Here is a 26,256-nt window from a genome sequence, read left to right as displayed (position 1 = left end):
AGAAGCACTCTATAAGCCTCCTAAAGGCTATGCATGGCCATTTTTGCAAAGGGGGCGGGGTTTCAGGAGGCCAAAAATGCTGTATTCAGTGTATAAGATGCACACAGATTTTCACCCTCTTTTTTTGAGGGGAAAAAGGTGTATCTTATACTCCGAAAAACACGGTATACAAACTTGCTATGCAAATTGCCACTGATTTTCTTTATTTAAAGAATTTCTTTTTATTTAAAGTATTCCTCACATTTGCCCACTTTTTCCCTCAGAAAACCTCTTTCTTAAGAACTCATTTTCCTTATATGTAATATTAACTGTTCCTCCTTTTCCTCCTCAGGAGAGTCTGGGCTGGGGAAGTCCACTCTGGTGAACAGCCTTTTTCTTACAGATCTATACAAAGATCGCAAATTCTTAAATGCAGAAGGTATTTGCTTCTTTGTATGTTCCTTTATGATTCTTACTTTCAATACATAACACACATACTGGCTGGGGAATTCTGGCAGATGAAGTTCACCCATCTTAAAATTGATGTCAGAATACCAAGTAACACCCCCAACGAAAGAAGACTCTGAGGCTTAAGTTTCCTCAAAGTTCTATTTTATTAGAGATGTCATATTGGCACATTTGGGAAAACCCGAATCTGAAAGCTTCCGGGTTTTCTCCACCCAAGTGAAAGTTCAAGTCCCTGCCCAGCACTCACATGTCCGTCACATGGTCCAATCAGGTACCATCCAAAACTGGAGATTCCTCCCAGTCGCACCATTGCAGCTGCAAGGCAAGATGTCCTTGACTCTCAGAGAAAAGAATTTCCCACAGTAGAAATTGTGGCAGGTCTGAAGGCCCAATTATGACCTTTAAAGCGCTCCATGGCTTAGGCCCAGGGTACCTGTGAGACCACCTACTGCCACCAATAGCCTCCCATCGTCCAGTGCGATCCCACAGAGTTGGCCTCAGGGTGGCGTCGGCTAGACAGTGTCGGCTAGTGACCCCCAGGGGGAGAGCCTTCTCTGTGGGAGCGTCTTCTCTCTGGAATGAGCTGCCCCGGAGCTTCGTATAATCCCTGACCTCCGCTTCCGATGCGCCCTAAAAAGTTGGCTTTTCCAGCAAGCCAGCCTGGCCTGAACAAAACAAAACAAATTATTGATTACTGATAATTTTAATTTGAATTCTTTAAAAAAAATGTCATTGTCAATTTTAATTGGGTTTGGGATATTCTATTTAATTTTTTTTTAACTTTTGTATTATGTGTTTCTTTTAATGTTGTACGCCGCCCTGAGTCCCTGGGAGAAGGGCGGCATATAAATCTAATAAACCTAAACCTAAACCAATGTAGAAGATGGCTTCCAGGTCTGACAGTAAGTTTGAGAAACACTGTCTTATCAGCTCACAAACAAAAAACGTAATAATATAATTCAAAATGGAAAAAAAAATACAATAACTGTAAAAGAAACAGTGGAACAATAAGCAAATCAAATAATCATAAAGCAAAATTATATAATGGTGATACTTAGCCTGAAAGATGAAAACATTCTGAATCCTCAGCTCCCAGAAGTCCTTTGGATCATTGCTCCTTAGCTCCACTTCCTTTCTGTTGGTTAGTTACGCCTACACCCATCCGCCCTCCAGGAGGAAATCTTTTCTTGGTGAGCCTGTGTGCCTTACCAGCAAGTGAAAATAAATTGAAATAGTTCCATAATGGCAAATCTGTGGCTTGTGTGCCATACATAACCCTCTCTGCAGGCACACGAGCCATCACCCCAGCTCAGCTGCACTGCGCACGCGTCTCCCAGCTGATTTTTGGGTCCCTGCCGTGCATGCGTCGGTGGCAGGGTGCATATGTGAGACACATGCGCATGTGTGGAGGGGCAGAGAAGTCGTGTGCATGCACGGGGGTGATGGGAGCCTGGAGGGGTGCGGCACGCCTCTCCCAGCCTGTTTTTGATCCCAGGAGGATGCAATGAGGCCTATTAGGCCCAAAACGGCGCTGGTAGTAGTGGTTGCATGCACATATGTGGGGATCGTTGGGGCTTGTGCGCAGATGTGCAGGGGGTGGGGCATGGGATGTCATGCACGCGCACACACTTGTCACGTGACAACAAAAAGGTTAGCCATCACTGAAAAAACACTACATTGCCAAAAGTATTCGCCTTTTCTCACATATGAACTTACTTTAAGTGACATCCCATTCCTAATCCGTAGGGTTCAATATGACGTCGGTCCATCATTTGCAGCTATAACAGCTTCAACTCTTCTGGGAAGGCTGTCCACAAGGTTTAGGAGTGTGTTTATGGGAATTTTGACCATTCTTCCAGAAGCGCATTTGTGAGGTCACACACTGATGTTGGATGAGTTTACGTGGCCTGCCACTTCATGGCTGAGTTGCTGTCGTTCCCAAACATTTCCACGTTCTTATAATACAGCTGACAGTTGACTGTGGAATATTTAGGAGCGAGGAAATTTCACGAGTGGATTTGTTGCACAGGTGGCATCCTATCAGAGTTCCACGCTGGAATTCATTGAGCTCCTGAGAGCGACCCATTCTTTCACCAATGTTTGTAAAAATAGTTTGCATGCCTAGGTACTTGATTTTACACATCCGTGGCCATGGAAGTGATTGAAACACCTGATTCTGATTATTTGGATGGGTGAGCGAATACTTTTGGCAATATAGTGTAGTTCCACTATTACTAGTCCTGACGATGTAGTGTGAGGGAGTGTGACTAAGGAAGCCAGTTTCCTTCTCCTTTGAAAACTTATAGATCACTTTTATTAGTTTTATAGAAAGTTTATTTTTTTAAACAAAAAGAAAAAGGATGAAAGTTCCTTTTTTTTTTTTTTTTTAAGCAGTTGTCCACAAAACAGAATAAAGTAGAGGGCTGGGAAATTACACACATCTTAAAAGAATCTGCACTAGGAAAACCGTACAAAGCAGTCAATGAAACGGTATTGGTCAATGGCAGTATTTCTAGCTCCTGCATGCATTCCCTGGATTTTTCAGATTCTGTTAAATTCCAGCTTTTAATCAAAGACGCAGGAGCAATGCTGTTTTAAGCAGCCAAAAGATTTCTAAACAATTGAAAGAAAATGGAAATAAGAAAGGAATCTTATTTCTGGTGGAAAGGCCCGCCATTAGAGATCTTATTCTTGCATAGTTGACATTTCAATTGATTTGGAACTTTGCAAATACACCCTCTCCAATTCTCCTTTTTCCTCTCTCGGGGAATAGAACTGATTGTCCAGACTGTGGAGATTACCAAGCATGTGGTAGACATAGAGGAGAAAGGGGTGAAACTTCGCTTGACCATTGTGGACACACCAGGCTTTGGAGATGCTGTAAACAACACAGAATGGTATGTTTCCCTGGAAAGTGGAAAGGAATTTGCTCAAGGAAAAAGCCTGATTGCAGAATCATGGGAAATTGTAGGGAGGGAATCCCATTAGGTGTTTCTTGCAGGGATGAGCTAACCCTTGGATGGAGGCCAAGACTATGGTAAAAATAATCTGCAAGAGACAAAGGCCAGCTGGCTGGCGGACAGGTAAATCCTGCTGCAGGCACTAGGAAGAAGAACTGAGACTTGCTCAAGAGGGAGTCTTTTTTACATGCATTGTTCATCTGGGGCTCAGATCCGGATGTTGAAAGTCTGATAGTATTCATTAAAGAAAATTTAAATCTGAACTAGAAAGGAATTCCTGTCTTGCATCAGATCTTGAGAATATTATATTTCCAAATGGCATCTCTTTTTTTTTTTTTTCCTTTTCAACTCCCTAGGGGTATAGATGAGAGAGAGGGTGGTATGGAGAGAAAGAGGAAGGGGGCACCCTGAACTCAGGCTCTTTCTTTGCTTAAGCCATTGCTAATTTTAAAAATCACATGTTAGCACAATAATGTGTCCGATCATCCAACGCAGATTAGAGCCCTCCGTGGAAAAAGAGATGCCAGATGTTCAAACTGGCTTTAGAAACATGAGATCATTATTGCTGATGCACGCTGGATGACTGAGAAAGCCAAATACCAACAAGAAGCGCTATGTTCTTCATTAGTTATAGAAATATCTTTGTGTAGATCACATCGAACTGCTGAATGTGCTTAGAAAAATAGTAAGAGTAACCTACAGGTAGTCCTCGCTTACTGGCTACCTGATACAGTGACTGTTCAAAGTTACGACAGTAGTAAAAAACATAAACTTTGCGACCGATTTATGATTGTTGCAATGTTCATCAGTCATGTGATTGCTGATAGTGTGTTTCGCAACTGGCACACATTTTTGCTTGTGACAAGCAGAGTGAACACTGTGCAGTACAGAAGGCAGAGGTCCAATCTCATGAGAAGGCAACATATGATTTGGAAGGGGGGCTGGCACAGTCTTGGGACGACGTCCCAGTGGGGCCAGCAACTATCTCATGAAGGCCTAAGCCAGGCACTTCAGTAGCAGCAGGAAGGTCAATTGAGGGCATCAGGGCCGGGGGAAATGGCAGGAGCATTGAGTGCAGGACGATGGGGCGACAACATGGCCGGGCACGCAGAGAGCAGGGTGACAGAGGTATCATAATGCAAGGTGACCAAAAGGGCAGAGAGATGGAGAGAAATTGGTGGTGGTGGTGGTGGTGTGGAGTTGAAGAGGAGGCAGCCCCTTACTTAAAAAGGAGGGACCAGGCCAAGAATGACTTAGATCAGGGTAGATCCTTTGAATCTAAGGGAGTCTCAGTTAATCATAGCAGCCGGAATTGCTAGCATTGCCATCTTTAAACAATGTGATCACCTGACATAATATTTTGCGCCTGCATCATTTAGCAATGGAACTTCTGGCCCCAATTCAGGGGTAAAATGCTACCGGTTCGCCTGAACCAGTAGTAACATAAATGAAATCAGTTTGAGTGAACAGGTTTTTCCAACGATCAGCTGCGATGCGCAACTTATATTAGCTAGAAAGCAGGATTTAATATGAATCGTGCGGCACAACGGATTCCACCCCCACCCTCCCTGTTCACTTACCTTACCTTTTTGACACTGTACATGTGCGCACTCACATTGCTGCCGAACCGATAGCAAAGGTAAATGGATTTCACCCCTGCTCCAATTGCTATCATAATTCAAGCACTACCTGTATTGACACTTTTCAACTTTGGTGTCGGAGAAGACTCTTGAGAATACTATGGATCCTTGAACAAATCAACCAGAGTTCTTTCTTAAGGCACAAATGACCTGGCTCAGTTATTCTATTTTGGGCACATTATGTGAAGTCCTAGCTCTCTGGAGAAGGTTGTGATGCTGGGAAAAGAGGAAAGAAAGAGGACGACCAACAGCAAGATGGATGAACAACAAGTGCCCTGTTGAAAGACTTGGATAACCAAGTTAGGGACGCATCTTTCTGGAGAAAATCTATCTGTGTGGTTGCTAAAAGTCAATACCAATGTGATGGTGCATAATCAATTTAAATGTTTTTGAAAAGGTGGCTAAGATCCTGTCAGATATAATTTCTTTCAAAATAACTGGAGCGGGATTTCCCCCCCCCCCATTCCTGAGGTCATTAGATACCATATCAGTGGATAATTTGATTCCTGGTAGATTGAGTGAGCTGTGTTGACATGTAAGCAAGACTGCTGCATCTTTAGAGTAGTTCTACTGATTTCTGAGCTACAGCAATTGTGGACCAGCAGGGAGACGGGAAGGGAGATATTTAGTCTTTATCTCCACAATGGCTTATCAGGCACGAACACATTAGAAGTCCTACTGAAGTACTCTAAAACACACCTTCTTCCCCTCTATAAGAAGAGATGTTCAAAATTTCACCCTTGCTTCCATACTACCCTGTTTCCCTAAAAATAAGACCTGCCCGGATAATAAGCCCAATCAGACTTTTGAGTGCATGTGCTTAAATAAGCCCTCCCCCCAAAATAAGCCCTCCCCTAAAATATTGCAACACAGCAGCAGCCATGAAGTGACCTCGCTCGCTGTCTCCTGCACCTCAAAAATAATAAGACGGGGAGGGAGGGAGAGGGAGAGAAATTGGACAAGCATTTGTCTAAAATGGTATAGAGTTTCCTGCCTAAGCAGGGAGTTGGACTAGAAGACCTCCAAGGCCCCTACCAACTCTGTTTTTCTAAGATTCTATAAGAGATTGAGAAAATATATAATCCTTCTTGATAATAATACTATAGATGAAACCACTCAAAACAGTTAAACTACGGGAAATGGTGATTAATTAAGGTGCTGAATCTAACAGCTGCTTTAAAATGTTCTGCAGTTTATTACCTGCCTCCTGCACCTCAAAAATAATAAGACCTCCCCGAAAATAAGGCCAAGCACTCATTTAGGTGATCAAAAGAAAACATGATCCTGTCTTATTTTCGGCAAAACATGGTACTTACAGACGATCACTCGAGAAGTGTGTGGCTCACTCAAGAACATATATTGAGATTAGCAGAGGTGGGTTTCAAACTTTAGGCTTCCAAGAGTAGCTAGCCATAATTATTTCACAAGCATTTATGCAACTTTCCTTATCTTCCTGCTCTTTCTCCTTCTCTCCATCTAAGAAAAAGAATGTAACCCCTTAATTAATTATGGCAGAAAGTAGATCTGGATATAGATCCTGGATGATTTGGGGAAAAAAATCAGGGATTTCCCAATTGCCAGCAATAATATCTATCAATATAGCCCTATGCTATATTGCTGGTATGAAAAAATCGTTTAGGATAACCAGTTCTGGAATTCCAAATTCCTTAATGCAGCATTTAAAAAAAAAAGTTCTGTGTGATATTTACAGTAAAACTTTCGATTGTGCAAACATGATGGCTGTCTCCATTTCAACCCACCAAATCTAAATTATGTTCTCTTTCTTTCCCAGTTGGAAGCCTGTGGCTGATTATATAGATCAGCAGTTTGAGCAGTATTTCCGGGATGAAAGCGGCCTTAACCGGAAAAATATTCAAGACAACCGTGTCCATTGCTGCCTCTACTTCATCTCTCCTTTTGGTCACGGGTATGAATTAAACCAACCAACTCATGATCCTGGAACATGCTTTTTCTTTTTTTTAAAAAAAGTTGACTAAAGTCTTCACGATTGCCTTGCTATCTAAACAACTCTTAGCAAGTTTTTGTCTGGCCCATCCCTCATGTTCTCCATTTGTTCTGACGTAGGCTTCCTGGGAAAGCATAAATCACAAACTTAGTCCCAAAAACCCTCTTTAATTTAGACAACTATGAATTATGGTCATTCACAGCCCATAATGATTCACAAACATTCTGTGAAGATTCCGACAGATATCTGCTCGAGTTGACACAGTCTTTCAGGGTAATGTTGATAAGCACCAGGGGTGGGTTCCTGCCAGTTCTAACCTCTTCTATAGAAGAGGTTCCACAAATCCACAGTGCCGTTTAGAACTGGTTCCAGCTCCCACCCCCCGCCCGTCCGCACATCATCAAGATGAAGAGCGAGAGAAGGAATTCTGGGAGTTGAAGTCCACAAGTCTTAAAGCTGTCAAGTTTAAACACCCCTGGGTTTTTTTCTAAAGGGTTAGGGGTGCAAGGGTCTTGTAACTTGACAGCTTTAAGACTTGCACGCTTCAATACCAGAGTTTCTGAGCCAACATTTTCGTTGCTAAGCAGGAGCGTTGTTAAGTGAGTTTCACCACATTTTAAAGTTGGCCACACCCACCCAGTCACATTGCCGGCAAGCCACTCCCACCAAGTCACATGGCCAGCAAGCCACTCTCACAAAGCAGGCCACACCTACAGAAGAGGTTCTAAAAAAAAATTGAAACCCACCACTGATAAGCACCCACCTTTATCTCCCTTGAAACAGCTACCAAAGACCTAACTGCCAATTAGTTTTGCAAGGCCAAACATAGCACAGCGTCAAACAGGACATCTCAGAGTTTGAACCGACTAGATGAACTAATTGCTTCCTCACGTCTGTTTGCTCCTTTTATGTCTTATGGGAGGGGCCAATCATCTCCAAGCTTTACTCCCAAGTCTCCCTTTTTGTCTTAATTGCTCTTGCCTTCTGGCAGCTCTGCGCATGCGCACACTGGGAATAGTTCACACTGTTCTTCTGCCTTGCTGATGTCAGGCTCTGGAGGCTCCGGAGACAGCACATAACTACCAGATGCCCCTGGCTCCCTCTCTGCCTCTGACACAGAGTCTCGTCCGAGCCTTCCCCAGACTCCAGAACTGGCCCATGATCCTCCCCAACCTCCTCACTGTCTGAATCTGCTGCCAGATCCGCAGGCTGCTGGCGGATCACAAGACCAATATGCAACCCCTGGTTTTCCAGCCTGGAAGTTATATGTGGTTAGAATACTACACCACCTGTAAAGTCTATGTGCAATTAATGTCGTATCTATTCACATAGAAGCCAATCCAAAGATAAGCAACTCATTGAATTTTTAAACCAATTACTATGAAAAACACACCTCCTGTGGATAAGCTGGCCTGTATTTTTCATAGTATTTTGGTTACAAATTTGAGGGCCTACTTGTCTTCGGATGGGCTTATCTATAAATAGATATATGGGAAATATGGGTACTTTTTAAAAGTACAGCATTATTGTATATACTTGAAGATAAGCCCATCTATGGATAAACAGAAACTGATTTTTGGATGCATTTTAGCACTTAAAATTCTCAGCTTATCTGGGACAAAATGCTATATTGATTTTACATCATGGCATATCTTTCCTCACAGGATGCTGGACATTGGGGTTAAAGGAGAAGAATTCTCTGATGGGATCCTTGCTCCCCATAGAGTTCAAATTCTTGAAGTCCTTCAGATAGACCCAAGCAGGATCTAGGATAAAGATGTCTATCCATGAGGGGTTAAAGTAATTGGGAAAGATTCCATGAGGGGTTAAAGTAATTGGAAAACAACACACACTTTCAATATAAGTAACTCTAAAATGTGTGATTCAAGTGATATGATGCTTAAACAGTTTGAATGGAAGTCCATACTTCTCCTTTTAGGGTTATCTCCTATGGGAAATTGGAGAATCATTTGTTCTGCAGATGTTACTACATGAAATAAGGGTGTTGTATCTTTGCCAAAAATACAAATTTTTTTCAGTCAGGATTCGCTACATCTGCCAATACTGTCTTTCTTTTTAACGTTTCCTTATATAATTAATTGAAGTACCTTTGTTATTTTTGTGGAGTATCATTGATTGCCACCAAATAATTGGTACAGATTCTAGCACATATCAGGCACTCCCACTTTTTTGCTTATTGGCCAAAAGAGGAAACAATCTCTTTCCACAGCTCCCAGGAATAGAATAAAAATAGAACAGAACAGAGCAATAACTTTATTGTCATTTTGAAGGTACACTAATCGGCATCCATTAAAATGAAATTTCGTTGCATACAGCTGTCCAATGTACATGATATGAACATGACTAAATAAATAAATACAAAATTATGTATATACTTATTCTGCATATGGCGAACTCTTGTCTGCTCTTGGCAGTTTGCGACCTCTGGATGTTGAATTCATGAGAGCGCTCCATCAGCGTGTGAACATTGTTCCTGTCTTGGCCAAGGCTGACACTCTCATGCCCTCCGAGGTGGAACGAATGAAGTGCAAGGTAAAAGAGGAGATTGGAACAAACTTGGGGGCATTTTTCTCACTTCTCTCTCACGGACCCTCACCACTCTCCCGGCCTTCCGTAAAGTGACCAGGACCTGGCTGTTCCGGCAGGCCTGGGGCTGTTGATTAATTTTCAGCCCCATCTGATGGAATGAATGTTGTATTAATTTTTAACATTGTATTTTTAAATATTTTAAATGTTTTTACTTGTTGTGATCCGCCCAGAGTCCCAAGGGAGTGGGCGGCATACAAATTTTATTAAAGTTAAAGTTCAAAGTTCCATGTACAATGTAAAAAACACAACATTGAGATAAATAGAGTAACCTAAGCAAAACTAATTGAAAAAGGAAAACAGAAAAGGAAATGTCCAAGATTTTGAAACTGTTTCTGAAGAATAAAAGTATTAAGTACTGATAGTCCTCGATTTATGACCACAATACAGTTTACTGTATTGCAGTTGTTAACTGAGACATCATGTGACCGCAACTTGCAATCTTCCCTTCTGGCTTCTGCATTGACTTCCTTTATCAGAAGCTGGCTGGGAAGATTACATGATTGTAGGATACTGCAACAGTCATACATGCACGATGGTTGCCAAGTGCCTGAATCATGATCATATGACTGTGGGGACACTGGTTGTGTGAGTGCCAGTTGCAAGTCACTTTTTTCAGCACCATCATAACTTTAAATGAATGGTTGTAACGAACGCCAGAGCTACCTGTGTATAGATGCACAACCTGCTGTAATTCAGATTTTAAATGCTGAGCTAAATGTAGGCCATATGGAGCCATATGAACGTCTAATGCTTTTGTTACATCCCCTCTTCCTCACACTGACTTTGTCCTGCTCAGCCTTCCCTTCCTCTCCAACCTTCCCCCTCCCCAATATCCGGATTCTGTGACATTGTGAAATCTGTACTCGTTTTAAAATGAGCATACAGATGGCTTTCAGTCTGTCCCTCAAAGTGGCCACATGCATTTTATGAGAAAGTCGGGTGAGGAATTGGAGGTGTGATGCTGATTAAATGCTGAGCTCTTCACTCCCCTGTAAGCTTTCTAGAAGATCCTGATTGACTCTTGAAGAATTCTTGGAGTGGCATTGGGTGCCCATGTTCATGCAGGTTGCTCGGGGGGGGGGGTGTTCTGTTAAGATGCAGCCTGTTGTGCCTTAACATGGCTTTTATTGTACTGCCGTTAAATGACTTCTACTGTACAGCTCAGTGGAGTTGCCATGGTAACAGTTTCACAGTACTCCACAAGGAGGCTCCCTCTGGTCGGGGGGAAATCCAACATTAGAAATTACGTTTGGTCTGGATGTTTTCCCACTATAAATAAATACCTGGGCAACGCTTGGTTATATAAGGAACCAAAATTATGATTGAATTTCATTGGCTGCTGGCATGTTCCTCTGTTTTAGATTCGTGACGAAATTGATCATTTTGGGATCCGGATCTATCAGTTTCCTGATTGTGATTCAGATGAAGATGATGAATTCAAGCAGCAGGACGAAGCACTCAAAGTGAGGGACCACCAACAGTGGACATTCGGATCCACTACATCAGTGGTTCCCAACCTTTTTTTGGCGATGCCCCTCCTAAGCATCTCTAAAATCCTGATGCTCCCGTCCCCCCCCCATGACATATAATTCTTACTTTACTCAAAAAATGAACTCTACTCACATGGAGGAATCCTAAAAGGCCATTAATTTGGTTCAAACAAGGTTCAAATTGCCCCCATTAAAAAGCAAATTGTTCTCCCCCCCCCCCCCGTGGGGCGTGGGCCCCACATTGGGAACCACTGGGCTAGATGTACCTGATTGGATTAGAACAAATTCAGAAGAAAGCCTAAGTTTCCCCCAGTGATATTCCACATGTGCTGATGCTTTGACTGTAAAGGAGCTTTTCCTAATATCTGAAAACAATATGTTTCATATTTGCTTGCCTTTTTTAAATTAAGGCAAGTGTTCCAAGCCAGGCATGTATCTCTAATTCCAGTTAAGCCATACTAAAGAGAGGCAGCTAGGCTTGGATTAAACTCTTAGCCTAAGAAAATATTTCTTTTCAGCCTTCTCCCATCCCAGACTCTTATGCTTTTGATTTAATACAGCTTTCCCTAACCTGGTGTCCTCCAGATGTGTTTGGACTGCAGAATGTCAGCCTGGGACATTGCAATCTTATTCATCTGGAGACCGAGAGTGGGCTGGGAGACAGCCTTGTTTAAAACTGTTGCCGTCCTTATAAACATGGGTCCTCAGTTTGGAATCCACAGGTTATATTTTATCACTTTTTTCTGTTTTATTGTTGTAGGCCACCCAGAGTAGCCCCACAGTGAGATGGGCAGCGTATCAATTTAACTAATAAAATTTAACGATTATTAAATTTTCCTCTTTTTGATGCCTGGCCTGAATAACTTAAAAAGCAGAATCCGCTTCATTTAAACAAACAAAAGGAAATTGGTGGAATGCAAAGCACTTGTGCAACGTAGTCATTTGCTGTACAACAGGGATCATCTCTTTTCCAAGCCTTTTTCTTCTTTGATGCCCTCAGAATCCCACCATCTCTTACTTCGCTGCCTAATTCGGTAGTGCAATTGGTGCAAGTCCATGATGCAGTTCCTTGAATCTTTTTGAGAAATGCTCACTCTTTCGTCACCAAATATATGTGAAGTAGCAAAGATTGGGGGAGGCTCCTGCCATCCTATTTGACTCCTAATTGCCACTGTCCTTCTGCAGGACAGCATCCCCTTCGCCGTGATTGGCAGTAACACCATTGTGGAGACGAAAGGCAGACGAATCCGGGGGAGGCTGTATCCTTGGGGAATTGTTGAAGGTAACCTATAGTGGCTCAATAAACTGGGGGCTGCAGCTAATGGGTCGACATTGATTCAATACCGAATTCAGCAAAAATGTTCCATGCTCCCCTAGTTTGAATTAACATCCAATTACCAATGCTCTTGTGGGATGGAAATACAAAATATTGACTTTGGCAGCTTAATGTCTTAGCTTTGGCTGTAAAAATCAATAAAAGCTTCCTGTCCCCAAGCATTAAATTAGTCATTTTGTGGGAAGCATGGCCTCAGCATGGTAGTTTTGCTCCATATCTTGTTGGAAAAATCAGGAGATAGGGATGATGGAGACAAGATGCCACCTCTCGGCAATCCCAATGGTTTATTATAGGGAGATTCCCACAAAAAAGTCAAGATGGTGGGCACAACTATCCAAAGCCAGATGCCTTTTTTTGCATGCACTTGACAGAACAGTGGGGCTTCAGTTATGCAGTTGTGCCCTTCTTGGCCTTTTTTTTTTAAATCACCCCTACAGAGGTCCCCAGTGTAGATGTGGGAGACAAAGAACAAGACTGCATCTCCCCTATCCCATCCAAAAGCCAATGGACTGGTTGCTGAGTCGTTCTTCTGTGTTATAGTTGAGATTGCCTCCTTTAGTGCACTGAAGGCAAAAAGCAAGAGACAACACAGGCTGTGCAGCAAACAACCTTTCCTCTCTGCTGTGTCCTGGCACCTGCTGTCTGAGGTGGCTGCTTCAGTCTGTTCCAGGGTAGAGCCAACCCTGGTGCCATCCTATCCTTTTGTCCCTGTTGGACTTGAAAAACCCAGTTTCAAAGCTTGTGTTTGAAGTATGCTGAATTTCAAGATTTGTTGTATGCCTAAAAATGAATTGGAGTGAAACATTGCTTGGGAAAGCCAAAAGGTAGGTAAATAGGGAAAGGGGGGGGGAGAGGGAGGGAGGGAGAGAGAAATTGGACAAGCATTTGTCTAAAATGGTATAGAGTTTCCTGCCTAAGCAGGGGGTTGGACTAGAGGACCTCCAAGGCCCCTACCAACTCTGTTTTTCTAAGATTCTATGAGAAATTGAGAAAATATATAATCCTTCTTGATAATAATACTATAGATGAGACCACTCAAAACAGCTAAACTACGGAAAATGGTGATTAATTAAGGTGGTGAATCTAACAGCTGCTTTAAAATGTCCTGCAGTTTATTACAGAGGAGGGCCTGTCCACAACCCCTACGGTTCCACCACAAATGCGCGCACAACAAAAGCGCGCCTGACTAAACCGCGGTGACTAAAGTGCGGTGACAAAACCGTGCGACGAATGAGCGATGAATTAGCCCTAAAGCGCGCCGACCAAAGCGCGCCGACAGAAGCGCGCTAACGTAACCCTAAACCTAACCCTAACCCTAAACCTAAACCTAACTCTAAACCTTACCTTAAATTAAATCGCGCTTCTGTCGGCGCGCTGTTGTCGGCACGCTGTTGTCGGCACGCTTTTGACATCACGGTTTTAGCACCGCGGTGTTGTTGGCGCGCTTATGACAGCGCTTTTGTCGGGTCACGAACCCCTACTAGCAGCATAGAGGGAGGGACCTTTGGGAAATCAACTTTAGGAAAACTAAAACAACTGCAATGTTTGTGATGAGGAGCTACATTTCCTTTGCATTTTTGTAATAATGAAAAATGGAAGAGAGGGCATCAACAGATCCAAACAAAATTACTTGAAGCTGATCAGTGTGTGTATACATCAGAAAGTATTTCCTCCCAATATGTGGGTGGGAGTTGTATACTGTTGGGTCTTATCTTGAACTGGCCAGGTCCCTCTGGGGTGCAGACTCCTAAGAATGCCAGAGGAACCAAAAGGCTGCAAGCAAAATAGGAAACGATAAGCTTTTCCTTCATGTTTTGCCTGCCAGTCGGGACATTCAGCGATTCCCCAGACAGGCTCCATTTCACTCTAGTTGCTAAAAGCCATCAATAGGCTTTTCATTTCCCGTGGATTTGTTTCCAGTTGTGAGATTGTTGAGCTAGAGACTGTCACTGCGCTACGCGGTCTTGAATTGCGCTCACTCAGCTCTGCATTCTTTTGCCAGTGGAGAACCCAATGCATTGTGACTTTGTCAAGCTGCGCACCATGCTGGTAAGGACCCATATGCAGGACCTGAAGGATGTGACTCGGGAGACCCACTATGAAAACTACCGGGCTCAGTGCATTCAGAGCATGACTCGCATGGTGGTGAAGGAGCGGAATCGCAAGTAAGTTAGGGGGCGCTGGGAAGGAGGAGGAGGTGGAACTGGGGAGGAGGGGAGCTGGGCAGATGGCACAGCTGAGAAGGATGAAGGAGATGTGAAAGGTGGGGACCCCCACATTCAGTAACCTTGTTGTAACCTCCTCTCCAACAGGTATGAGGAGGAAAGGCAGGCAAAGCGGCCTTAAAAATTCTCAGGTGGAATCAGAGACTGATGGAGGCAGTTCATCAAGGAAAATTAATGCTGGCTTAAATTCACAGATTTTTTTTTAAATGATGATTTAGGCAGGTATTTATTATAACAACAGATGGATAAGCACTTTGTTGCAAACAGAATAAATTATGTACACTGAAATCCATTTTCCTGGTTTGTGCAATTTTGTGTTAATAGAGATATTTGTAGATAGGCAATTCTATATATATATATATATATATATATATATATATATATATATATATATATATATATATATATATATATATATATATATATATATATATATATATATATATATATATATATATATATTTGCTGATAAAGAAATGAAGGGAGACTAGTATAGATCTGTTTCAAGTTATTTTGCTCTCATCAGCTAGCCATACCCTTGCTAGGATTCGAACTTGGGCTGCTTACATATTAGGCAGTTGTATTAACCTCTAAGCCACAAGTTCTCCTCCCTTTATCAGCTGAGCCAGGGGAGTGGGATGTCCAAGTTGGCATCAGGAAGAAAACTCACCAAAGTGAACGCAGAGAAAAACAGCTTTTATTGGACCTTGAGGTTTTCAGTGAATTGTCCTATAAGGAGAAACATACTTGAGTCCGGTTGCTTAACTTTTCCCATTTCTCCCCAAATCTGATAACTTTCAGAAATGTTCTCATTTTTCCCAGTTGACACAGCCATGGGATATGCTGGTTATAAAAAAAGGGGAGGTGTTCTACAGTATGGCTAGGAAAATCAAAATCATGAGACAAAATAGAATACCCTGTAGCCCCTTGACTTCCTTCAGCTCACCATCTTGCTGACTTATCAAGGATGGTCTTGAACAAAACTTTCCTGAGATTCTGTTTCTCTTAACTCATCTTTTCTGTTGTTCGGTTTCCCCAGATCTTGCTTGTTTCTCATACTTCCTTGAAATCTGTCCTGCTAACTCATTGATGCTGTTCTTTCACAGAGCTTACCTTTAAAGTCTTACTGCATCTCTTACTCCTTTTGCCACTATTCCTCTCTGGCCAGCTGTGGCCAACTAGAAAAGATGTTTCATTTGACTCATAAAATCCATGTTTTAGCCTGAGAAACCAGAATGTTTCTCAATGTGCCAGGTGCACAGTTAAGAAATAAGCGTGGGGCATTGTTTTAGCTTACAAAATAATTGAGTAATAATAATCCCTGGATATTCCGCTGTAGCCATTGGAGGAGAGGTAGATTAGTCCAGTGTTTTCAATCTTAGTAATTATAAGATGGAACTCTGGTTTAGTCTATATTGGCAAAGCATCAGAAGAAAATCTGATGGTCTCTTTTCTGACTAATACATATTATTAAAACCTATAAGCTTTTGTGACTTGTATCTGATTTCACCAGATGCATTGAGTGGCTTGAAAGATGGAGGATTTAAATTGGGATTAAAGTCGAGGAAGGAGAATAAAACAGGTTGATTATGCAGATTACACATGAGACAGATTACAGGGACCTTTAAATCCTACATTTTATGCCTTTTAATGAAATGTGCTAATCTGCTTGGGTGGTCCTTGAGTTAGTACTAAGTATCTGGGGGCTTAACCTGTTGACTGCACTAACCTGATGATCCTCTGTAACTCTTCCACTGCTGCAGTTTGCACTCTGCATGCTGGAAGGGACTTAGTGAGAAAGCAAAGGGCAATAAGATTGGGTGGAAAGGAATGCAAGTATAGAAAAAGAAGAGAAAAGAAACCTTAGTAAGGATTCTGAGGAGGTAGCACATTCAAGAAATTTATTATGTGCTGCTGTTGTTTTTGCATTGGTTTGTGTTGGGGTGAGATGCTACCGGTTCGGTAAAAGTAAACAAAAAGTTCCGACAATCACGCGGCACAGCTGATTGTCACACAGCTGATCGTTGGAACTTTAAAAAAAAACTTTTTAAAAACATTTTTTAACTACCGGTTCAGGAGAACTGGTAGTTAAAAAATGCTAAAAAAAAGTTTTTAAAAAAGTTTCAACGATCGTGCGGCACAGCTAATTGTCACACAGCTGATTGTTAGAATTTTTTTTCTTTTACTTCTTTTAGCATTTTTTAACTACTGGTAGTAAAAAAAATGCTTTAAAAAAGTTGTTTAAAAAGTTCCGATGATCAGCTGTGTAACCATCAGCTGTGCCGTACGATTTATATTCGCTAGAAAGCAGGAAATCCTGCTTTCTAGCGAATCGCATGGCACAACTGTTCCCCCCCTCCCCTCCTGCTCTTCTACTTAACTTTGCAGGCTCAGAAAAGGCTTCTTAGTGCCTGCGGTGTGCATGCGCGTGAAGCGCTTGTTTGGCGTGCATGCGTGCAAAGCGAACCGGTAGCAAACTTCAGAGCATTTCACCCCTGGTTTGTCTGTGTTGAACTGCAAGGCAGGTTGTTCTCTCCTTGTGGTAAGTATTGGCAGCTGTTAGACTTCTCAAACTACTTGGGGACAGCCCTGTATATTATACATCCATGTCTGTTAGACATGAATTATTTTCTCAGCAGCTCTGACTGAAAGTTTCTGTTTTCTGAACAAAGCAAATTAGACAGTATGTAATTGTGGGAGAAATGGTGCATAGTAGAGCAGTGTTTCTCAACCCCAGCAACTTCAGGATTAATGGACCAACTCCCAGAATTCTCTGGGAGCCTTGGCTGAGGATTTCTGGGAGTTGAACTACACACATCTTAAAATTGCTGAGATTGAAAAACACTGGTATAGAGAACTTGGAAGAAACTGTCCTCCTTTTTATTGGATCCTGATTCTTATTCAGGATTTTCCCCACATTTACCGTGATTTTTGTCCTCCATAAATGGAAAGTAGTCTATACTTGTATTGTATTTTTGAGGAAGTCATTATGTGCCACCAAATTGTTTTCGACTCCTCATGACCATATAAGCATTCAGCACTTGCAACTCTTTTTTGCACATTTCAACCCACCCAACAATAACCCTCTGAGACACATACTTTCGCATCCCTTTTTTTCTCTCTATCTGGGAAAGAAGATTATTTTCTTGGCAACCCCTATTGGAGAAGAGGACTGAGAATCAGTGGTTTCAGAGGCTTTGCTTCCATCTCTCTGGCTTTTCAACTGTGGTTCCACCACTGGCAGATTTTGGTCCAGGGTGCCTGAATTAGGACACGGAACAATCCACTAAGCGAAGGGAAAATCTGGAAGTGTATGTGTTGGGGAGGGGGTGTTAGAGGGAAACTTCTTCCCCGCCCTGCCTTCACTTGGTTAATTTAAGCTGCAGATTTCCATTCCCCTGTTCTGCTTGTCATCCTGTTTAGAGGGAAATAAGAGATCCCCATATTAATTGGGAAAGCAATAGCAATAGCACTTAGACTTATATACCGCTTCATAGTGCTTTTACAACCCTCTCTAAGCGGTTTACAGAGTCAACATATTGCCCCCCAAAATCTGGGTCCTCATTTTACACACCTCGGAAGGATAGAATGCTGACTCAACCTTGAGACGGTGAGATTTGAACTGCCGAACTGCAGCTAGCAGTCAGCTGAAGTACCTGCAGTACTGCACTCTAACCACTGCGCTGCCTCGGCTCTATACTTCAGATTTGAATCCACAGTCTCAGTTCAGTATAATCATTAGGATGTTTTTTTCAATTTGCAGTCTGTAATCTACTTTCCATAATGATCTCCTGATCTGTGAAATGATAACAGAGAAGACGAGTTAGTCATGACTTACCAAACCAAGTCCTTCAAAAAAAGTCTCAGGCTCCAGGTAGCTGCCTAGTCTTTTTTGGTCCCAGGCCCATCGGAAGGTTAGTTCACAAAGTTGAACTTCAGGATGATGTCACTCCATTCCAGATGAAGTCCAGCTTTGTCTCCTTTGGTAGCAGTTCTCCATGTTCTTTGACAGAGAGTAGGTTTTTCCCATCACTTTCTAGCAGAGATTCCAGAACAGAATCCGAGTCTTTCTGTAGACCAGGGGTAGTCAACCTTTTTATACCTACCATCCACTTTTGTATCTCTGTTAGTAGTAAAATTTTCTAACCGCCCACTGGTTCCAAAGTAATGGTGATTTATAAAGTAGGGAAGTCAATTAAATTAAAAAAATGAAAGTGCTTCAGTATCGGGCAAAGCCCCAACCGCCCACCATGAAAGCTGGAATGCCCACTAGTTGGCGGTAGGGACCAGGTTGACTACCACTGCTGTAGACGATGTATGTGTTCTGCATTGGGTTATGATTCAAGGGTGGAAACACATAGGCCTCAAGTGGTGTTAACACCAATGCCACCCAGTGCATGTATTAGGAACTATCATCACTTAAAGGCTACCATGACAGTACACATACCGGTTTCCATTGTTGTGCTCAATCAAAGCTGTTGGACATGGGGTGGGGTAAAGTGGGATGGGAGATTAGTCATAAAAAATGAAGAAGTAACATTGTCCCTCCAAAGTCAAAGCAGAGAGTTTCTTTATCTCTACCTTGTCTGGATTAGTGTACTTCTGGTGAACATATATGAGCATCCAAAGTTGCTGTTAAAAAGAGAAATCCCTTGAAGAGGCAACATTGAAATTGAAGCCCATCCCTTCCATTTCTGAAGCCGATCCCTTCTTCTTAAGCAAAATCCCTATTGCAATTTCAGGAATTCCTTCAAAGTTAATTGAAACAGATCATTTGTTCTTCAAGTTAAATGCTCTGGGTCTTAGACAGAATTCACATGACACTAAGGTATGTTTATTTTAATCGTGATTTATTGAACAAGTCATTGTAGCTTGGTTTGGGCAATAAATTAAACGCATCGTGCATTTTGCTAGCTTTGTACTGCTCTTCTAGTTGATAGTCCCATAGCGTATAGCTTAGTACCATGATAATGAACTTATGTGGCACGCAGAGCCATTTCTTAGGGCAGCTGATTTTGGCCTTCATTTTTGGCCATTTTTTGCCCTCCGGAGGCTTACCTGTAGGGCCGTTTCTTGCCCTCTGGAGGCTTCGGGAGGTTTCCCTGAAGCCTCTGGAGGGTGAAAAATGGTCCTACAGGCAACCCGGAAGTCAGAAAATGGGCTGTTTCCGGCCTCCGAAGGGCCTGTGGGGGGAGGGCGTTTTCACCTTCCCCAGGCTCCTAGAAAGCTTCTGGGGAGGGCAAAAAACAGGTCCACCATCCTATCACGTGCCAAAAACGGTGTGTGTGTGTGTGCGCGCGCAGCCCCCCCCGCCGCCTTTGGCATTGCAGTGGCAAAAAAATTAGCCATCACTGGCTTAGTATGTTGGTCACAACATTACAAAAAAGATGTTGAGACTTTGGGAAAAGTGCAAAGAAGAGCAAATAAGATGATTAAAGACCTGGCGACAAAAACATAAACAGTTGCAGGAATTGGGTCGGAGGTGGTATTCTGCCAGTCCGCACTGGTTCGGGCAAACCGATAGTGGCAGAAGTGTGAGGTTCCGCCCACCCACCCACCCACCCTGATGTCATCATGCATGCTCCGCACATGCGCAGAAGGTTCTGCGCATACCCAGGTATGCTGCGTGTGTGAGAGAGAGTGATCCCGCTACCAAACCAGTAGCAAAGATAAGAGGATTTCATACCTGAATTGAGTATGGCAATCTAGAGAAAAGAAGGACTAGGGGTGACATGATAGCAGTATTCCAGTATTTGAGGGGTTGCCACAAAGAAGAGGGGGTCAACTTATTTTCCAAAGCAGCAGAAGGCAAGACAAGAAACAATGGAGGGAAACTAAGCAAGGAAAGAAGCAACCTGGAATTAAGGCAGAACTTCCTAACAGTGAGGACAATTAACCCGTGGAACAGCTTGCCTTCAGAAGTTGTGGGTGCTTCATCACTGGAGGTTTTTAAGAAAAGACTAGATAGCCACTTGTCTGAAATGGAATAGGGTCTCCTGCTTGAGCAGGGGGTTGGACTAGAAGACCTCCAAGTTCCCTTCCAGCTCTATTCTGCTTGATTGTTAAAACTGATTTGGAAAGGGCCATTAGCCTAAAAGTCCTATCTTCGACCTGTTTTCTAGGTGGATCCCTACAAGAGATCCCAGACTTAAAACTATCCAGCCTCTCTTCTGCTTCATCTCTTGATTTGGTTCCACCATCAAACCACTCTTGCCATTAGGAGGTTTTTGTAGAAATAAATGTGAAACTACTAAGTGCCTTTGCAAGGTGACCTCAAAGAGCTGGGGGAAGCCAGAGTAAAATGATATCATGGAATAAGTAACAGAAGGGGGTTTGCTGGAAACCAAATACAGCAGTTTGATTGGGAAGCGAATGGGATCCCTTGTGGGATTGCATACCCAAACATTTTTTTGGGGCCACTTTTTCTCTGAGAACATTTTAATGTATTTCCTCCTCTTTTTTCTCTTTTCTGGTTTTGTTTTTTGAAAAACAACCACAACAACAGCAAGCTAACTCGAGAAAGTGGGACTGATTTCCCCATCCCAACTACACCCACGGTGCCAGACTTGGAGACAGAGAAACTGATCCGGGAGAAGGATGAGGAGGTGAATAACAGGGTACTGTTTTGGGGGGAGATTGCTGGTGCTTGAAAGTTTAGAAACATACAAGGTCGTCCTCGATTTGCAACAGTTCATTTAAGTGACTATTCAAAGTTACAACAGCACTGAAAAAAGTGACTTAAGACCATTTTTCACACGGTTGCAGCATCCTCCTGGTGACACGATCAAAATTCAGATGCTTGGCAAATGGCTCATATTTTACGATGTGTTCTGGGGTCACGTGATCAGATTTTGTGAACTTCTGACAAGCAGGCAATGGGGAATCTGGATTCACTTAACAACCGGGTCACTAACTTAACAAATGTAATGGTTCACTTAACAATGGTGGCAAGAAAAGTCGCAAAATGCGGTAAACTCACTTAACGAATATCTCACACAGCAATATAAATTTTGGGCTCAAATGTAGTCGTAACTCAAGGATTACCTGTATAGAGAACTGTATTGTACAACATTGGGGGTTTGCTCAATTTAGCTCAGTACAAGCCAGATTCACTCATCAAGATGACGAGTTTCTTTAACAGCAGGTTCACACGTTGTGTCTCTGGAGACTCTCAGTCATCCAGATCATGGTTGTCCCAAAGGCAGCTGAACTTTCTTGGTTTTTGACATTTCGCTTCTCATCCAAGAAGCTGCTTCAGCTCTGGCTGGTTGGTGGGAAGTGGAAGGATTTATATTCCTTGCAGACAACCAGTTATTTGCATTTTTAGAGAGTAGTTAAGGCCACTTGGAGGTTGTCTGTGTCCTCAGGATCAGAGATAGTGGCATTTGTGCATCCCCCCTGTTGACACATTTCTGCTTCCACAGCATACTCAATTCTATCAGCAAAAAGTGGTGGTTCTGACCACTTGATCATAATCAGTGGTGGGATTCACTTACGTTTACCACTGGTTCGTCACTGTGAGCATGGCCACGCACATGTTTGCATTGTGCCCATGCCTTCCATGCATGCGTGTTGCTTTCCATGCATGCGCTTTGCTCACATGCGTGGGGTGCACATATGCGCACGGCATCGAAAACGAGGCTACATAGGACGTTTTAGAGCCTGGGCGGGGGGGGGGCACCTGCATTTCACTGCTACTGGTTTGGGTGAACTGGTCCGAACTGGCTGAATGCCACCTCTGATCACCATAATTAGATCAAAAACAAAGCTAGGCTACCTTCTTTAATATGGGTGCTGGGTAATTTTGAAAGTTGAAGTCCACACAACTTAAAGTTGCTGAGGCTTAAGAACACTGCTCTAAGAAGTGGCTGGTATCCCATGAGTCTTTTTACCAGGAGAGAATGAGCAAGACTTTGTGACATCATTCGTCCTTTTCCCAAGAGTTGAGATTATGACTATCATTATCAATTACATTTATATGCTTCCAACTTTCAGCAGCTCTGGGTGGTTCACCAATTGAGGGCTGGACTAGAAGACTTTCAAAGTCCCTTCCAACTCTGTTATTCTTTTTTCCTGTTAATTATTGAAAACATTTTTAAAAAGAATAAATGGCAGGATGATGACGAACCAGATAGAAACAGCAACAACAAAATTTTGCCTCCCACTTTTTTTTCTAAACGTGGGAAAATGTTTCCTAGGTCCATTAAACTTGGTGACTTAACACATTATAGGTACAGTGCACTTCATCTGGCTACTGATTTAATCTGTATTCTGAATTTGCATAATAGCCCTTAGATTTATATATTGCTTTACAGCCCCGCTCTAAGCAGTTTACAGAGTCAACCTATTGCTCCCAACAATCTAGTTCTCATTTTCCCCACCTTGGAAGGATGGAAGGCTGAGTCAACCTGGAGCCTGGTGAAATTTGAACTGCCAAATTGCAGGAGCCAGCTCATAATAATAATATATTATTCTGTAAAGTAATTGAATGATATGGGGGTCTTATTACAAGCTAAGCCAGGGTGAGGGCTGGGACTAGCACTAGCACTTAGACTTATATACCGCTTCACAGTGCTTTACAGCCCTCTGAGTGGTTTACAGAGCCAGCATATTGCCCCCAACAATTTTGGGGTCCTCATTTTACCCACCTCAGAAGGATGAAAGGCTGAGTCAAACCTTGAGCCTGGTGAGATTTGAACTGCCAAATTGCAAGCAGCCAGCAGTCAGCACAAGTAGCCTACAGTTCTGCACTCTAACCACTGTGCCACAAGGGCTCCTAGACATTGCCATTGTATAATATGAATCTGTAGTAGTGCTTCTCAGCCGTGGCAATTTTACGAGGTGTGGACCTCAACTCCCAGAATTCTGAGAGCAGAATTGGCACCTCTTCCAGTTGCTTGAGAAACATGGTTTTATGGGAAAGAGGACAACAGCCCATTGCTTGACTCTCAGCTGTGAAACCTGTGGACGTGAAATACATTTCTTCTAAGACAGTGTTTCTCAACCTTGGCAACTTGAAGATGTCTGGACTTCAACTCCCAGAATTCCCCAGCCAGCGAATGCTGGCTGGGGAATTCTGGGAGTTGAAGTCCAGACATCTTCAAGTTGCCAAGGTTGAGAAACACTATTCTAAGAGCTACATTTGACCTCTACTCTTGTAAGTTTTATAAGACATGTTTAAGTATCTCTCTTTTAGACGGCCCTTTACAGATCAGTTTGTTAATTTGTTTTGTAATGTATGTGTTTTGGTATTTTCAACTTTGTACTTTAGGCTGGGGGGAGGTATTTATTTTGGAAGTTGCTTTGGGCCTTCAATTTGCACAGAAAAACGAAGCAGATAAATTCCTGGTTTCTTTTTCTCCTTTCAGTTACGAAGACTGCAGGAAAGGTTGCAGAAAATCCAACAGCAGATGGAAGATTCATAGTAATCATAAATTGCCCTCCCCTCCCCAGTATATATTTTTTTTGCCCCTGCTGGCTGGCATCCTTCCAAAGCAGAAAAATGTTTACATCCCCCTGAATTTCACCCCATCTCCAGTACTTGGTCCTTTTCAAACATAAATTGCTGCAATGATCGCCTTAAAACCAAAGTTCTACAATTACTTACCCTTCTAAGAAATGAGAAAACTCAGAAAGGTTTCAAGATGCTACCGCAACCTTCTAACACGCGGGAACTTTTCCTTTCTCCATCCCGTCTGGCTACTGATCATAATTGTGGTGATTTTTCTGCAGAGTGCAGAGACGAACTATTCTGCAAACCCAGCACTGAAAGGAAACTTAACTCTCATCTGAAAGGCAGACTGTGATCATTTGTACCAGCAACTTTTTACAACTTTCTAACCCGGTTGTAAAAAAGATGCAAGTGTAAAAAAAAAAAAAAGCAGACATACACAAAAACACAAGATATTCTCTCCAAGTCCGCCGTGAAATTATTGGCAAAAATATATGTACACAAGAGATGAAATGACAAAATTCCGATCTTTACGATGGTAAAATTGAGAACTTTCAGCCTCGCATCAGATGTTGGGAATGCTTTTTAAAAATAATCCTTCTGGAAAATCTGAAGGCCGTTAGCAGACGCCAGCAATTAAATTTCTTATGATTAGTCCCCTTGAAATAGCAATAGCAATAGCAGTAGACTTATATACCACTTCATAGGCCTTTCAGGCCTCTCTAAGCGGTTTACAGAGAGTCAGCATATTGCCCCCAACAATCTGGGTCCTCATTTTACCCACCTCAGAAGGATGGAAGGCTGAGTCAACCCTGAGCCGGTGAGATTTGAACCGCTGACCTGCTGATCTAGCAGTAGCCTGCAGTGCTGCATTTAACCACTGCGCCACCTTGGGAGCTGCCGGAATCTTGCACTGAGAAACTTTTGACTGAATTAAATACATGAGCCTTTGCGAAAACTCTGTTTGGTTCTATTTTATATTTATCTCCTCGTGAGTGAGAGGAGTCAAACCATGGAGTTAATATAGTTTTTGCAAGCTAATATTATTAATTTTATTTAATTTTTTCAAGCTATTGTATCAAAGCAAGATAAAAACAAAAAGAAATGTACTGTCCCACGCACAGCCATGCACACCCAGCCGCTGATGGACGTGCAAAATAACCAAGCTTCTTGCAAGGAATATTCAGTTTCATTTGAAATCGTCCCTTCCCACGTGTTTTAAGTGACCGTGTCTCTCTTGTGAATATGTATCAGCTCATACCTTCAATCAAGAACACCTAAATTAGGACTTTTCAGCAAGTGGATCTTGTAATGTGTGGCTTATTCCAAATGGAAATTTTCCTAAAAGTCTGGAGAAAAAAAATGCCTGGCACTCTCCAATCTCTGGAGGGTCAGTCCTTAGAATCTGCATGCTGCTGCTCTTGCGGGGATCAGTCTTCTGAATCTGCTAAAAATTTCCGTCTCTGCTGAGATGATGCATGCTGCCGTTATGCTTTGAAAGAAGATCCCAGAGAACAAAGCTATGCATCGTTCTCAAACCAGCTGATTGGTTGCTCACAGAAAATGTTGGTGAGATGCTTTCAAAAGTAGAGAAACAGCCAATCCATCCATCCTTCTAGGTCTCCCTCACTTCAAGGCTGTTCAGAAGGACCATCAGAATCCCTGATGGTCAACCATGGCAATAAGGCATTTTCCTCTTTCAAGGAGTGGTGCCGATGGAAAGTGCCCTGAGAGAAACCAAAGTGATCCGATCTCACTGGAGATATGGGTTGCAACCCATGAAAGCCACCAGCTGGTCCAGTTTTGAGCTGAAGTATGGATGGCCTCTCATTAAACAGGCCTTTTCTCCTTGTAGGCTCCACAATGAAAGAGAAGCAAAGGATTGGCAGAGGATGGAGAGGAATTCACAGTGCAAGCGAGTAGGACTGGGACACCAACCTGTTGGAGCAAAAAGAAGATGATGCTTCTGAATAAAGCTAACTATCTTCCATTTGTAGGCCAGCACAGCATGAGAACTTGCTGGATCAGACCAAAGCTCTCATGTTAGTAGCAATGGTAATTAGTGGTGTCTTTCCTCTAGTCATGGAGGCTCAGTAGGAGTCAATGGTTGATAGATACCTGTTAGGAGGGG

General features: G+C 42.6%; 1 protein-coding gene across 3 annotated transcripts in view; it reads left to right on the top strand.

The window, feature by feature from the left end:
• The window catches only part of SEPTIN4 (septin 4), a 49,458-nt gene extending 24,672 nt beyond the window's left edge, over positions 1–24,786 (top strand). For 2 of the 3 annotated variants that reach the window (XM_087717331.1, XM_087717329.1), the window contains 9 exons: positions 332–418; positions 3,221–3,344; positions 6,840–6,974; positions 9,449–9,566; positions 10,985–11,086; positions 12,299–12,395; positions 14,452–14,614; positions 21,180–21,279; positions 24,043–24,786. In XM_087717331.1, the coding sequence (XP_087573457.1) occupies positions 332–418; positions 3,221–3,344; positions 6,840–6,974; positions 9,449–9,566; positions 10,985–11,086; positions 12,299–12,395; positions 14,452–14,614; positions 21,180–21,279; positions 24,043–24,099 (983 nt within the window). In that variant the 3' untranslated portion in view covers positions 24,100–24,786. Of the gene's footprint in view, positions 1–331; positions 419–3,220; positions 3,345–6,839; positions 6,975–9,448; positions 9,567–10,984; positions 11,087–12,298; positions 12,396–14,451; positions 14,615–14,761; positions 14,992–21,179; positions 21,280–24,042 lie in introns of those variants that run through there. The other variant, XM_087717330.1, reaches the window with a different exon arrangement.
• The last annotated feature ends 1,470 nt before the right edge of the window (positions 24,787–26,256 follow it).

Source organism: Thamnophis sirtalis, unplaced genomic scaffold, assembly GCF_051295495.1.
Source record: "Thamnophis sirtalis isolate CommonGarterSnake01/CBP01778 unplaced genomic scaffold, rThaSir2_p1.2 scaffold_6, whole genome shotgun sequence".
Taxonomy (NCBI): domain Eukaryota; kingdom Metazoa; phylum Chordata; class Lepidosauria; order Squamata; family Natricidae; genus Thamnophis; species Thamnophis sirtalis.
The sequence above is the reverse complement of the archived record's forward strand: the minus strand, read 5'-3'. Positions and strand labels throughout refer to the sequence as shown.